The sequence below is a fragment of the Podarcis gaigeae genome (assembly GCF_964106915.1).
Source record: "Podarcis gaigeae genome assembly, chromosome: 16".
Lineage (NCBI taxonomy): Eukaryota > Metazoa > Chordata > Lepidosauria > Squamata > Lacertidae > Podarcis > Podarcis gaigeae.
The window spans coordinates 3,882,786-3,893,625 of NC_139693.1; the positions used below are offsets into that span (position 1 = coordinate 3,882,786).

The 10,840-nt window shown below is 47.2% G+C and overlaps 1 protein-coding gene across 2 annotated transcripts; it reads left to right on the forward strand.

Moving 5' to 3' along the window:
* Window positions 1-2,377: 2,377 nt before the first annotated feature.
* Window positions 2,378-6,352, forward strand: MLLT11 (MLLT11 transcription factor 7 cofactor). 2 transcript variants are annotated; one of them, XM_083715413.1, is made up of 2 exons: window positions 2,378-2,650; window positions 5,910-6,352. In XM_083715413.1, exon 2 carries the CDS (start codon window positions 5,916-5,918, stop codon window positions 6,198-6,200), a length of 285 nt encoding a protein of 94 aa, XP_083571539.1. In that variant the 5' UTR covers window positions 2,378-2,650; window positions 5,910-5,915; the 3' UTR covers window positions 6,201-6,352. The 2 variants fall into 2 exon arrangements, with proteins under 2 accessions (XP_083571539.1, XP_083571538.1); XM_083715412.1 differs by lacking the exon at window positions 2,378-2,650 and adding an exon at window positions 3,833-3,960.
* The last annotated feature ends 4,488 nt before the right edge of the window (window positions 6,353-10,840 follow it).

A 10,840-nucleotide genomic window follows, 5' to 3' on the forward strand; every position in this document is an offset into this window, starting at 1 on the left:
TTGGGGTTTGGGAAACCCATTCCTTCAGATGGACTGATGGTCTCAGTTAAAGCCAGCTTCCTAGAGTATCACTAGAGCTATATCCCTGAGAATATTTAGAGATATACACTGCCTTTGAACATGGAGGTTCTCTCATGATCAAGAACGTGGCTTTATAGCAAGTAAAAGCTTTGATCCACATAACTCAGTACTGTCAGCCCTGGCTGGCAGCATCTCTCCAGAATCTCGGGCAGGAAGTCGTTCTCAGCCCTACCTTGGGACTGAACCAAAGAACTTATGCACAAAAAGCAGATTTTTCAGCGCTCAGCTACTGTCATTTCTCCTCCTCTTCCTCCAATCTGCCAGACCCGCCCCTTCAAAACACCTAAGGCAGCATTCATCATCAAATCCTGCAGCGGGGAGTTCCGCAAGTGAAACCCTGCCTTGTGTGGTGAAATGCTTCAACCGACTTCCCATCATGGCCACTGGTCCCATCGCCTCCTGGCAAATAGAAGGGGAAGAGATGGAGGCAGTGAGAGATTTCACTTTCTTGGGCTCCATGATCACTGCAGATGGTGACAGCAGCCACGAAATTAAAAGACGCCTGCTTCTTGAGAGAAAAGCAATGACAAACCTAGACAGCATCTTAAAAAGCAGAGACATCACCTTGCCGACAAAGGTCCGTATAGTTAAAGCTATGGTTTTCCCAGTAGTGATGTATAGAAGTGAGCTGGACCATAAAGAAGGCTGATCGCCGAAGAATTGATGCTTTTGAATTCTGGTGCTGGAGGAGACTCTTGAGAGCCCCATGGACTGCAAGAAGATCAAACCTCTTCATTCTGAAGGAAATCAGCCCTGAGTGCTCACTGGAAGGACGGATCCTGAAGCTGAGGCTCCAAGCCTTTGGCCGCCTCATGAGAAGAGAAGACTCCCTGGAAAAGACCCTGATGTTGGGAAAGATGGAGGGCACAAGGAGAAGGGGATGATGGAGGACAAGATGGTGGGACAGTGTTCTCGAAGCTACCAAGATGAGTTTGACCGAACTGCGGGAGGCAGTGGAAGACAGGAGGGCCTGCCGTGCTCTGGTCCAGCGGGTCACGAAGAGGCGTACACGACGAAACGACTAAACAACAACACTTCCCATCAATTTCGCCAGGTGACCCCAAGTTCTACTATAACAGAAAAGTACGATTATTATTATTTTAATCATCTGCAGGGGCCACATTTGTAAGAACTTGATTTTTCAGTGTGGCAGCACCTGTGGAACTCCCTGCCTAGTGACACCAGGCAGGCTCCTTCGCTGTGCTCTTTTTGGCACCTGCTAAAAACAAACCTATTGTTACCTTAACTTTCCAAAAGCCTTATCAATTGCTGCTGCTAATTTTTATTATTGGTAACTTTATCGTTTCATCTTTCTTTAAAAACTGCTTTGAGGTTGTATTTGTCTTTTTAACGACCAAGCAGTGTGCAATTTTTATTCAATAATTTGCAATCAGAAGAATAGGATGGATACATGTATGTGTGTGTACATGTGTGTGTGTATATATAGTTAGCCTTGGTGAAGACTTGACGTTTTTATCCCCCCAAAAGTTTTTGATTGAGTTTCCGCTGAAATGCGGCTGCATTTTAATGTTTTAATGTTGTATTTTCATCTTGTTTTTTAAGCTGTATCTCAATCAATTGCTTTTATATCTGGTGTTAGCCGCCCTGAGCCCGGTCTTGGCTGGGGAGGGCGGGGTGTAAATAAAATTATTATTATTATTATTATTATTATTATTATTATTATTATTATTATTAATGTGTGTATATATTCTGGTCTTTGCTACAATAGATAGATCAATAGATAGATAAATAGATAGATAGATAGATAGATAGATAGATAGATAGATAGATAGATATTATTATTAATGTGTGTATATATTCTGGTCTTTGATACAATAGATACAATAGATAGATCGATAGATATTATTATTATTATTATTATTATTATTATTATTATTATTATTATTAATGTGTGTATATATTCTGGTCTTTGATACAATAGATAGATACAATAGATAGATCAATAGATAGATAGATAGATAGATAGATAGATAGATAGATAGATAGATAGATAGATAGTTGATAGATAGATGATAGATAGCATCAAAGGCCAGAATAAAGACGTGTGTCACCAGCGTTTATCTTTCCTTTTCTCCACATCGTGCATCGTAATTGCTAATAATGCAGCAATTATCTAATCGTTGCCGTTTTAAAAACACACACACACCGGTCCTGGCAAGCTCACAGGGATTGCATCCGCCATGCATATATATATGGAAGGAAAATCTCCATAGCTTCAGCCTCCTTCCCCGACTGAAAATAGAAAATTCTTCTTAGAGCTGATTCACTGGGGCCGCTGCAGTCCCTGCGATGAAGGCTTAGGAGGGGCTGCATTGCAGCAAAAAAAAAGAGGAGAGGCGTGTGCGCAACAGAGACAGACCCACACAGAGACACACACACACACACACACACACACAGCCAGCCAGACAAAAGCAGGAGGGGAGAAGGATCACACCATCTGCCCATCTCTCTGGACCACTAGAGATCTCTCTGTCTCTCTCCTCCGGCACAAAAGGCATCTCCTTCTTCTGTTGCATTCTGAGCCCCTTTTGGTCCTTCTCTGAGGAAGGTAAGGAAGAGTCGGAAAAGAAAGAGGGTATTTGAAATATATATTATTTGGAGGGAAATGGGGGGGGGTGTATTTTAATTCTGGTCGGTTTCTTCCATCTTCCACTTGTCCTTTAAAATAAACAAATAAATCTCACATTGTTGTTAATCTGTTCAGAGTTAGCATCTACCTGCATACAATACATTTTATCTTATTTTTTTTAAAAAAAGGCTTATTCAGACCTGTTAAGCCTGTCTGGAGGGGTACGTTGGGATTGGAAGGGATAAATGTAATAATAATAATAATAATAATAATAATAATAATAATAATAATAATTTTTATACCCCACCCTCCCCAGCCAAGACCGGGCTCAGGGCGGCTAACAACCAATAATAAAAACAAGTTGATTGAAATACAACTTAAAAAACAAGATGAAAATACAACATTAAAACATTAAAATGCAGCCTCATCACAGGGGGAGAAAGGAAAAAAGAAAGAAAGAGGGGGAGATTATATAGATATAGATAGGTGTTTAAATTAGACTGATTGAAATAAATGGGCTTAAGAATGCCACCTTGATTAATTTCCATGGGTCTCCTCAGAGTAGGGCTAACATCGACTTCTTCAACCCATGTCATCGCCAGCCACCTGCTCAGTGTTAAAAACGTTTTAAAGTGCTAATTTGGTCCTCTTTATTGAAACGCAACCCTTCTCTGACCACTCCCTTGTTGTATGGAGAGATACAGGTATTTTTAGAAACCCGAAGAAGCGAGGGTGGTCCACAAATGAAATGGTCTTTGAAAATGAAAATTTTAAAAATCAGGTTTTTCTAAAACAAGAAGGCTGCAATCCTAACCAAGTCCACTCAGAAGGAAGTCCCATTTAACTCAAGGGGGCTTACCCCCAGGTAAGTAGGGTGAGGATCTCAGCCCATCTGATGGCTCTCTCTCTGTCCACCTCCTTTCCACTTATTAAATTAAGCAGGTGGTGATTCGGGGCTCGCGGAGCCTCTTCGGCTTTGATTCCGACAGTCATTTGGTTCCTTTCAATAAAACGATTATCCGGAAATAATGTTAGAAGGAAGTGTCTGCGTACATAGAAATATCCACGCACCCACCCCCCCATCTTGAAGAGGGGGCTATTTTCAAAACGCAGATGTCTGCCACATGCCTGGGATGCCACACAAAGGTCTTTCAGAGGAGCCTCCCCACCCCGCTTTTAAAATTAAAAGTGATGTAATTTTTCTTGGGAGCCCAGAAAGGCATTGAAGGCAGAGATAGATATAGCACAGCAGGAACCAGGAGATGGCTCCCTTGAAGGAAAACACGGAGGTGAGTTGCATGCGTACAATTATATTTTTAAAAAATGCACACTGAGGTGAAGCGTAACCTCCAGATTTCAATTCCTCTTTCTTTCTTTCTTTCTTTCTTTCTTTCTTTCTTTCTTTCTTTCTTAAAAAAGTGTAAGTTTCTAGAAGCTGAGATATGAGGCAAAATAGACAGGCGCTGCTCTTATTTTTGTGGGGAGGCGAGGCGAGAAACTAGCCTGCTCTCCCCCCTTTCGGAGTTTTATTTTTGAACCCCCGTAAAAGATACTTCGCTGCACCATGGGAATACAGTCTTGCTAGCCAAGGACAGCTTGTCTGAGAAAAGGGAGCAGTGAAAATTGGCAGAGAACGTGTAAAGAGGGGCAGGTTGGGGGGCAGCCCCTCCTTGGATGATGGCTGGATGGATGGATGGGGAGATGTGCTATGTGCCTGAAGAAAGGAAATCTCCAGACTGAGAGGTGGGGCAGTGAGGAGGCAAAGGAGATGTGTGCTTGGGGGGTGGGAGAGAGGGAAGGTACTGCAGTTAAGACCCACCCAGGGGTGTTGCTGTTGGGTGTGGGGAGAGGAACTCACAGCTGGAGGAGGGATGGGCCCAGAGCTCAGGGTCCTGTCCTCTCCCCCATGCTTTTCAAGATCTATATGCAGCCGCTGGGAGAGATCATCAGGGGGTTTGGGCTGGGGGTCCATCAAAATGCAGATGATACCCAGCTCTACCTCTCTTTCAAATCAGAACCAGTGAAGGTCCTGTGTGAGTGCCTGGAGGCAATTGGAGGATGGATGGCAGCTAACAGGTTGAATCCTGACAAGACAGAAGTACTGTTCTTGGGGGACAGGAGGCGGGCAGGTGTGGGGGACTCCCTGGTCCTGAATGGGGCAACTGTGCCCCTGAAGGACCAGGTGTGCAGCCTGGGAGTCATTTTGGACTCACAGCTGTACATGGAGGCGCAGGTCAGTTCTGTGTCCAGGGCAGCTGTCTCCCAGCTCCTTCTGGTACGCAGGATGAGACCCTCCATGCCTGCAGACTGTCTCGCCAGAGTGGTGCATGCTCTGGTTATCTCCCGTTTGGACTACTGCAACGCGCTCTACGTGGGGCTACTTTTGAAGGTGACCCGGAAACCAGTGGCATAGCGTGGGGGGTGCAGGGGGGGCCGGCCGCACCGGGCGCAACATCTGGGGCTTAGGGGGCGCAAATCCACGGGTTAGGGGGTGCAAATCCACGGGTTAGGGGGTGCAAATTACTTGCCTTGCCCCGGGTGCTGACAACCCACGCTACGCCACTGCCGGAAACTGCAACTAATCCAGAATGTGACTGCCAGATTTGGTGACTGGGAGCAGCCGCCGAGACCATATAACACCAGTCCTGAAAGACCTACATTGGCTCCCAGTATGTTTCCGAGCACAATTCAAAGTGTTAGGGCTGACCTTGAAAGCCCTAAACCAGACATAGGCAAACTCGACCCTCCAGCAGTTTTGGGACTACAACTCCCATCATCCCTGACCACTGGGGTGATGGGAGTTGTAGTCCCAGAACAGCTGGAGGGCCGAGTTTGCCTATATCTGCCCTAAATGGATCAGACACTGAGGTCCAGCTCCGAGGGCCTTCTGGCGGTTCCCTCCCTGTGAGAAGTGAGGCTACAAGGAACCAGGCAGAAGGCCTTCTCGGTGGTGGCGCCCGCCCTGTAGAACACCCTTCCATCAGATGTCAAGGAAATAAACAACTATCTGACTTTTGGAAGACATCTGAAGGCAGCTCTGTTTAGGGAAGTTTTTAATGTTTGATGTTTTATTATGTGGTTATATGAGTTGGAAGCTGCCAAAGAGTGTCTGGGACAACCCAGTCAGATGGGCGCCATATAAATAAATTATTATAATTATTATTAGCGACATGCCTAGCGCTCTGTCCCCCCAAGCGTTCCCCTAACAGAAGATCCCTTCTTCCTCTTTTCTTCTCAGCGAGAAATGAGGGACACAGTCAACTCCCAGTACGACTCCTTCCTGTACTGGAAGATGCCCATCCCAGAACTGGACCTGAGAGAGCTGGAACACCTGGGCTTAGCTGAGCTGGTCGCCTACAAGCCCAAGGGAGGCTATGGCAGCTTCGCGGCAGAGCGGAAGAAGCAGAACCGCAGCAGCTCCGACACGGAAGACGACGGCGAAGACACCAGCCTCCTCCAGTTCAACAGTTTCAATTTCTGGAGGGCTCCTATACCCTGTGTCGGCCCTTTAGATTTTGACCTGATCTGAGGCCTGTGCAGCTGGGCTCCTGTCCTTTAATGTGACGAGTGAGGCGGCTAAACCTTTTGTCTACACTCTTCCCCTCCTGACCAATTCCCCGTAGTGTTTTCCTTTTCAAATTGTACGGCGAGGCTGAATTGCAAAATTGCTTCTGTCGGTGTCGTCTGCCTGTGTCTCTCTCCTTCTCGTGTTCTGTCTCTTATGTGTTTTCACGGGCAGGGAAGGGGACTATGGTTTGCAAAATTGGGACTGAATGTATTTATTGGCTAGAGGGTGAACTACATTGAGATGGCCTGAGGTGCGCCCACGTTCCTGTTTGTGGCGATGGCAGCCGGAAGCGTGCGGGGAATCAAGCGAGGCATTTCCACACACCCTTGATCATAAAAACGACTCAGTACAGCTGGGTGGCTTTTGAGGGGATCGCAGCTAGGATCTGGAGCAGGAGTCGGCAACTAAGCAGCCTGTGAGCAAATTCCAGCCCACGAGTCTTTGGCCCGTTGAGCTGCAAGTTCCGTTTCCTTCTTCCTTTTGCCCGCAGCCACTTCCAGAAAGCGTGAAATTACACATCTTGCTTCTGAATAACTTGAGAGGGATAATTTGGGGGGGGGGGTTTGGGGGGTCTGCGCTGCCACTTCCGGGTTCAGTCGAGGGGGGTGGGGGGGCCAAAGAAGCGCCATTTCTTGGGGGAGGGAGGGAGATGTGTAGGCCAAGATGAAAGCTCAGCTCCTGGACGTGTTTGAGATTAAACTGCAAAAGAAAAGAGGTGTCTTTAAGAGTGTTTGTGGTGGTGATTTCATAATAACCACAAGAAATTTGCGCACCTGGAGATTTATCGTGCACCGAGCGGAGGAGGTCGGCTGCCCCCCGCCTTGCCGCCTGCACAAGTACACTATCAAATTACAGCTTTGTCTTTTAAGCAGCTGCTGGGAAAACAGGGTTGCGGTTCAAAGTCAGGAATCAGGACGAATCTTATTGTATCAGCTGGAATGTGGGATAAGACGGGAACTAGGTAGTGGCCCTTGGAGCGGGAATGACTTTCCTCTCCAACTGTAAAACAAAAAGGGAGGGGATTTTGGCCGACTGCAGCCACAATCCACAGCAGGAGTTAGCAACTAGCGGCCCGCAAGGGAAATCTGGCCCAGGGGGCAATGTGGTGCCAGGGCAAGAGGGAGTGAATTGGGTAAAGGCTGGCAGCAGCCAATACTATAAACACTGTTGCACCAGCCACCTATCCACTTATCCAGAGACCAGAACAAAGATCCGGGTTTTTCAATAACATCATGTGTGGAGACTCAGGCCTTATCATGTGACCTGCAGTGGCCCATTGGCCTCAGGCAGCACATCCCTGGGAGCAGCGCCAGTCTCTGCCGCTCTCATTCCCCGAGCCGGAAACCTTAAGAGAGCCAGCAGCAAACTTCTAAAGTTACAGATAGATATAGATAATTTATTACGGTCGGAGACCAGCTTATAAAACACACTTGGGGGTACAATCCCAGAAGGAAAACAAACATTTAAAACAATGTACAACAATAAATTTGAAATTTATAAATGCGATAAGCATATAGACACTTAAAACTTTAAGATAAGCTACCGCAGAGAGATGACCCAGAGTCACCTATGGAACTGAGTTTGGGGATTTTCTTAACGAACTAGGTTCTGTTAGGGGATGGTCTGCGCCTACAGATCTGTACACAGAATCCGGCGACCATCCGGGTCGTCTTATGATCTTTGCCTAACAGGAAAAGGTCAGATTTTTGCTTTTCTGGGAGGTCAGCGAGCCTCACCAGCAGGGGATCAATGTAAAGTTACAGTATTCTGCTTCTGGCACGGCAGAAACAGTGGCATCAGGTTCCCGTTGGGTCTGGTAGGGTGGGAGGCCGGGAGGCTAGCAGTAGGGGGTGCCAGAGCCAATGGCAGGTATAGCCAACTCATTCCAGTTTTGTCCCCATCCTGCTCCTCCGCCCTGCTGAGTTCCACAAGCAGCAACACTGAGACTATGGAGGAGAAGAGTCACGCGCCAGGGCGACCCCCTGAATTGGCTGTAAGTTAAGTGGGGAGGGGGTTTGAGAGGCTGGCTGAAGGTAAAGACTGAGGGTGGATGTACACACAGGAAAAAATGTATAGATGTGCGTCTTTTCTGGAGGTACGCAGGGGTATGCATACCTCTAAACATTTTGTGAATCTTTGTACTTTTGCCCATTTCCTGTATTTATTTCCCCCGATTTGAACTATAAAATGGTGGTTTTCTTGAGTCAAAATGAGAGTACCCCTAAACATTTTTTTTAAGCACTGTAGATATGTCAGAAATTATAACAAAGGGGAAAAAACCTCTTTGTAAAATCGCGTAGAAAGGTTTTCTGCTCTACAGCGCCATCTGGTGTCACAGTGTTATAACACATATAGAACGCTTTTTCTTTACTAACGTAGCTGAGTAGGGTGCCAGAGAAAGTTTTAAGGCAGCATGACTGATGTGGCTGCACTGAACACCGTGCTGTAGGGGGTGCCGCAAAAATGTTGTGGAACGGTGGTGGGCGCTGAATTTTAGCATTGCATGGGCTGCTGTTGAAATGTGAGAGCCCAAATTCTGCCACTGTTGGTCAGTGTCCCCTTTGCCCAAATGCACAAGTGAAGCACAATGCAAAACCTTGCATGTCCCTGATCAACGTCCGTCCAGCCTCTCTGTAAATACGTTCGTTGGAGGGCAGCCGGCCACCTCCCATTTGCCCTATCGAACCAGCCTCCATTACGTGGTGAAGGATATTATCCCATGGGCAGAGTTGGGATAATTCACTGCCAGTCTGGTCGGGTTCTGCAGAATGACTTGGGCCAGTCTTGTCGTGACAATCAGCTGGAGTGTGCGAAAAAGAGGAAAGGAGGGATTCGGAAAAAAGGAGGTGTTAGAAAATGATTGAAAGGGTGTGTGAGCGTGTAAAAAGAGAGAGGAGAGTGTGTGGCAGAAAGGGAAAGAGAGAAAAGATAAACAGAGAAAGAAAAAGAAGGAAAAGGGAGTGGCACAGTGAGAATAATAATAATAATAATGATAATAAATTCTGAAGGAAATCAGCCCTGAGTGCTCACTGGAAGGACAGATCCTGAAGCTGAAGCTCCAAGACTTTGGCCCCCTCATGAGAAGAGAAGACTCCCTGGAAAAGACCCTGATGTTGGGAAAGATGGAGGGCGCAAGGAGAAGGGGACGACAGAGGACGAGATGGTGGGACAGTGTTCGCGAAGCTACGAACATGAGTTTGACCAAACTGTGGGAGGCAGTGGAAGACAGGAGGGCCTGGCGTGCTCTGGTCCAGGGGGTCACCAAGAGTCGGACACGACTAAACAACAACACAACAACAATAATAAATTTTATTTATACCCCGGCCAGAGCAGGGCTCAGGGTGGCTAACACCAGTAAAATCACAGTACAAAACATAATAGGGGAAAAATGGGGGGAACCCAATTTAAAATACAGGTTAAAATGCAATTTAAAATGCAGCCTCATTTTAAAAGTAGCCGATAAATCAAGACCATAAGGGGAGGGAAACATAAGGGTCAGAGTGAGTCCAAACCAAAGGCGAGGTGGAACAGCTCTGTCTTGCAGGCCCCGCAGAAAGATGTCAAGTCCCACAGGGCCCTGGTCTCTTGTGACAGAGTGTTCCACCACGTTGGGGCCAGTACTGAAAAGGCCCTGGCCCTAGTTGAGACCAATCTAACCACCTTGTGACTTGGGACCTCCAAGGTGTTGTCATTTGTGGACCTTAATGTCCTCCATCGGGCCGATCAGGAGAGGCAGTCCCATAGGTACGTGGGTCCTAGGCCAACATGCAGCCCCACATAGATTTTCCTCCCCAAGGGAGAGTGGTCTTTGACATTGGGGGCTCCTGGCCTACACAAATCCTTTGACCACATCCCAGACTAAAAAAAACCCCAGCTTCTGTTAATACAGCCTGCGCCAAGCCAAACGAAAAGGCGGTCTGCCCGTATGTCTCACGGAGATCCGAGAGAAGAATGGGACTTTGAATACCCGAACAGTGCACTGGGGCCCAATGCATCGCAGCCTCCCAGCGCCGGACAAAAGCCTCATTCAAAAGACGGCAAGATGCCTGTTTGCACCATGCAGACTTTGCTCAAAGCCAAGCTGAAGGTCTCATCGATGGCGGTGGCCGCTGGCGAGGAAAACACATGACCTAAGGCCTCAAACGTAATAAATTGTGGGGTGTGGAGGCAGGAGACAAGTTGAGGCTCTGTTTCCTAAGAAAGAGAAGCCTTTCTTTTGGGGGGACAGTTGTTAACGGAAAAATGTGAGGGCTCCCTTGGACAAAAAAAAAAACCAAGGACACCAGCCAGGAATACCAGAGCAAAACAGCAGCCAGTAGGCTTGGTCTTGATTGAAGACTGTTGCAACAGGACTCCCACCTGCCACAAGGTGGAACAAGATGGAAGCCCCCAACAAAAGAGAACCCAAACTTTTATTAGCTGCTAATCCCCATGTTACACCCCCAAAACTGCATTACTCATACATCACGGTTACATCACGAAAGGGGAGGTCTGGTGGCCGCAATCTGAGCATCCTGGACCCTGCCCCATGGTTCTCCTTGCCCTCCACCAAACACCCATCAAGTGGAACAAAAAAATATTTACATTTCCCTGCTTCCCAG

Coding starts and splice junctions, on each gene's coding strand:
- MLLT11 (XM_083715412.1), top strand. CDS start 3,934: ATGGCTCCCTTGAAGGAAAACACGGAG. Junction 3,961..5,909: donor CCTTGAAGGAAAACACGGAG/GTGAGTTGCATG, acceptor TTTTCTTCTCAG/CGAGAAATGAGGGACACAGT.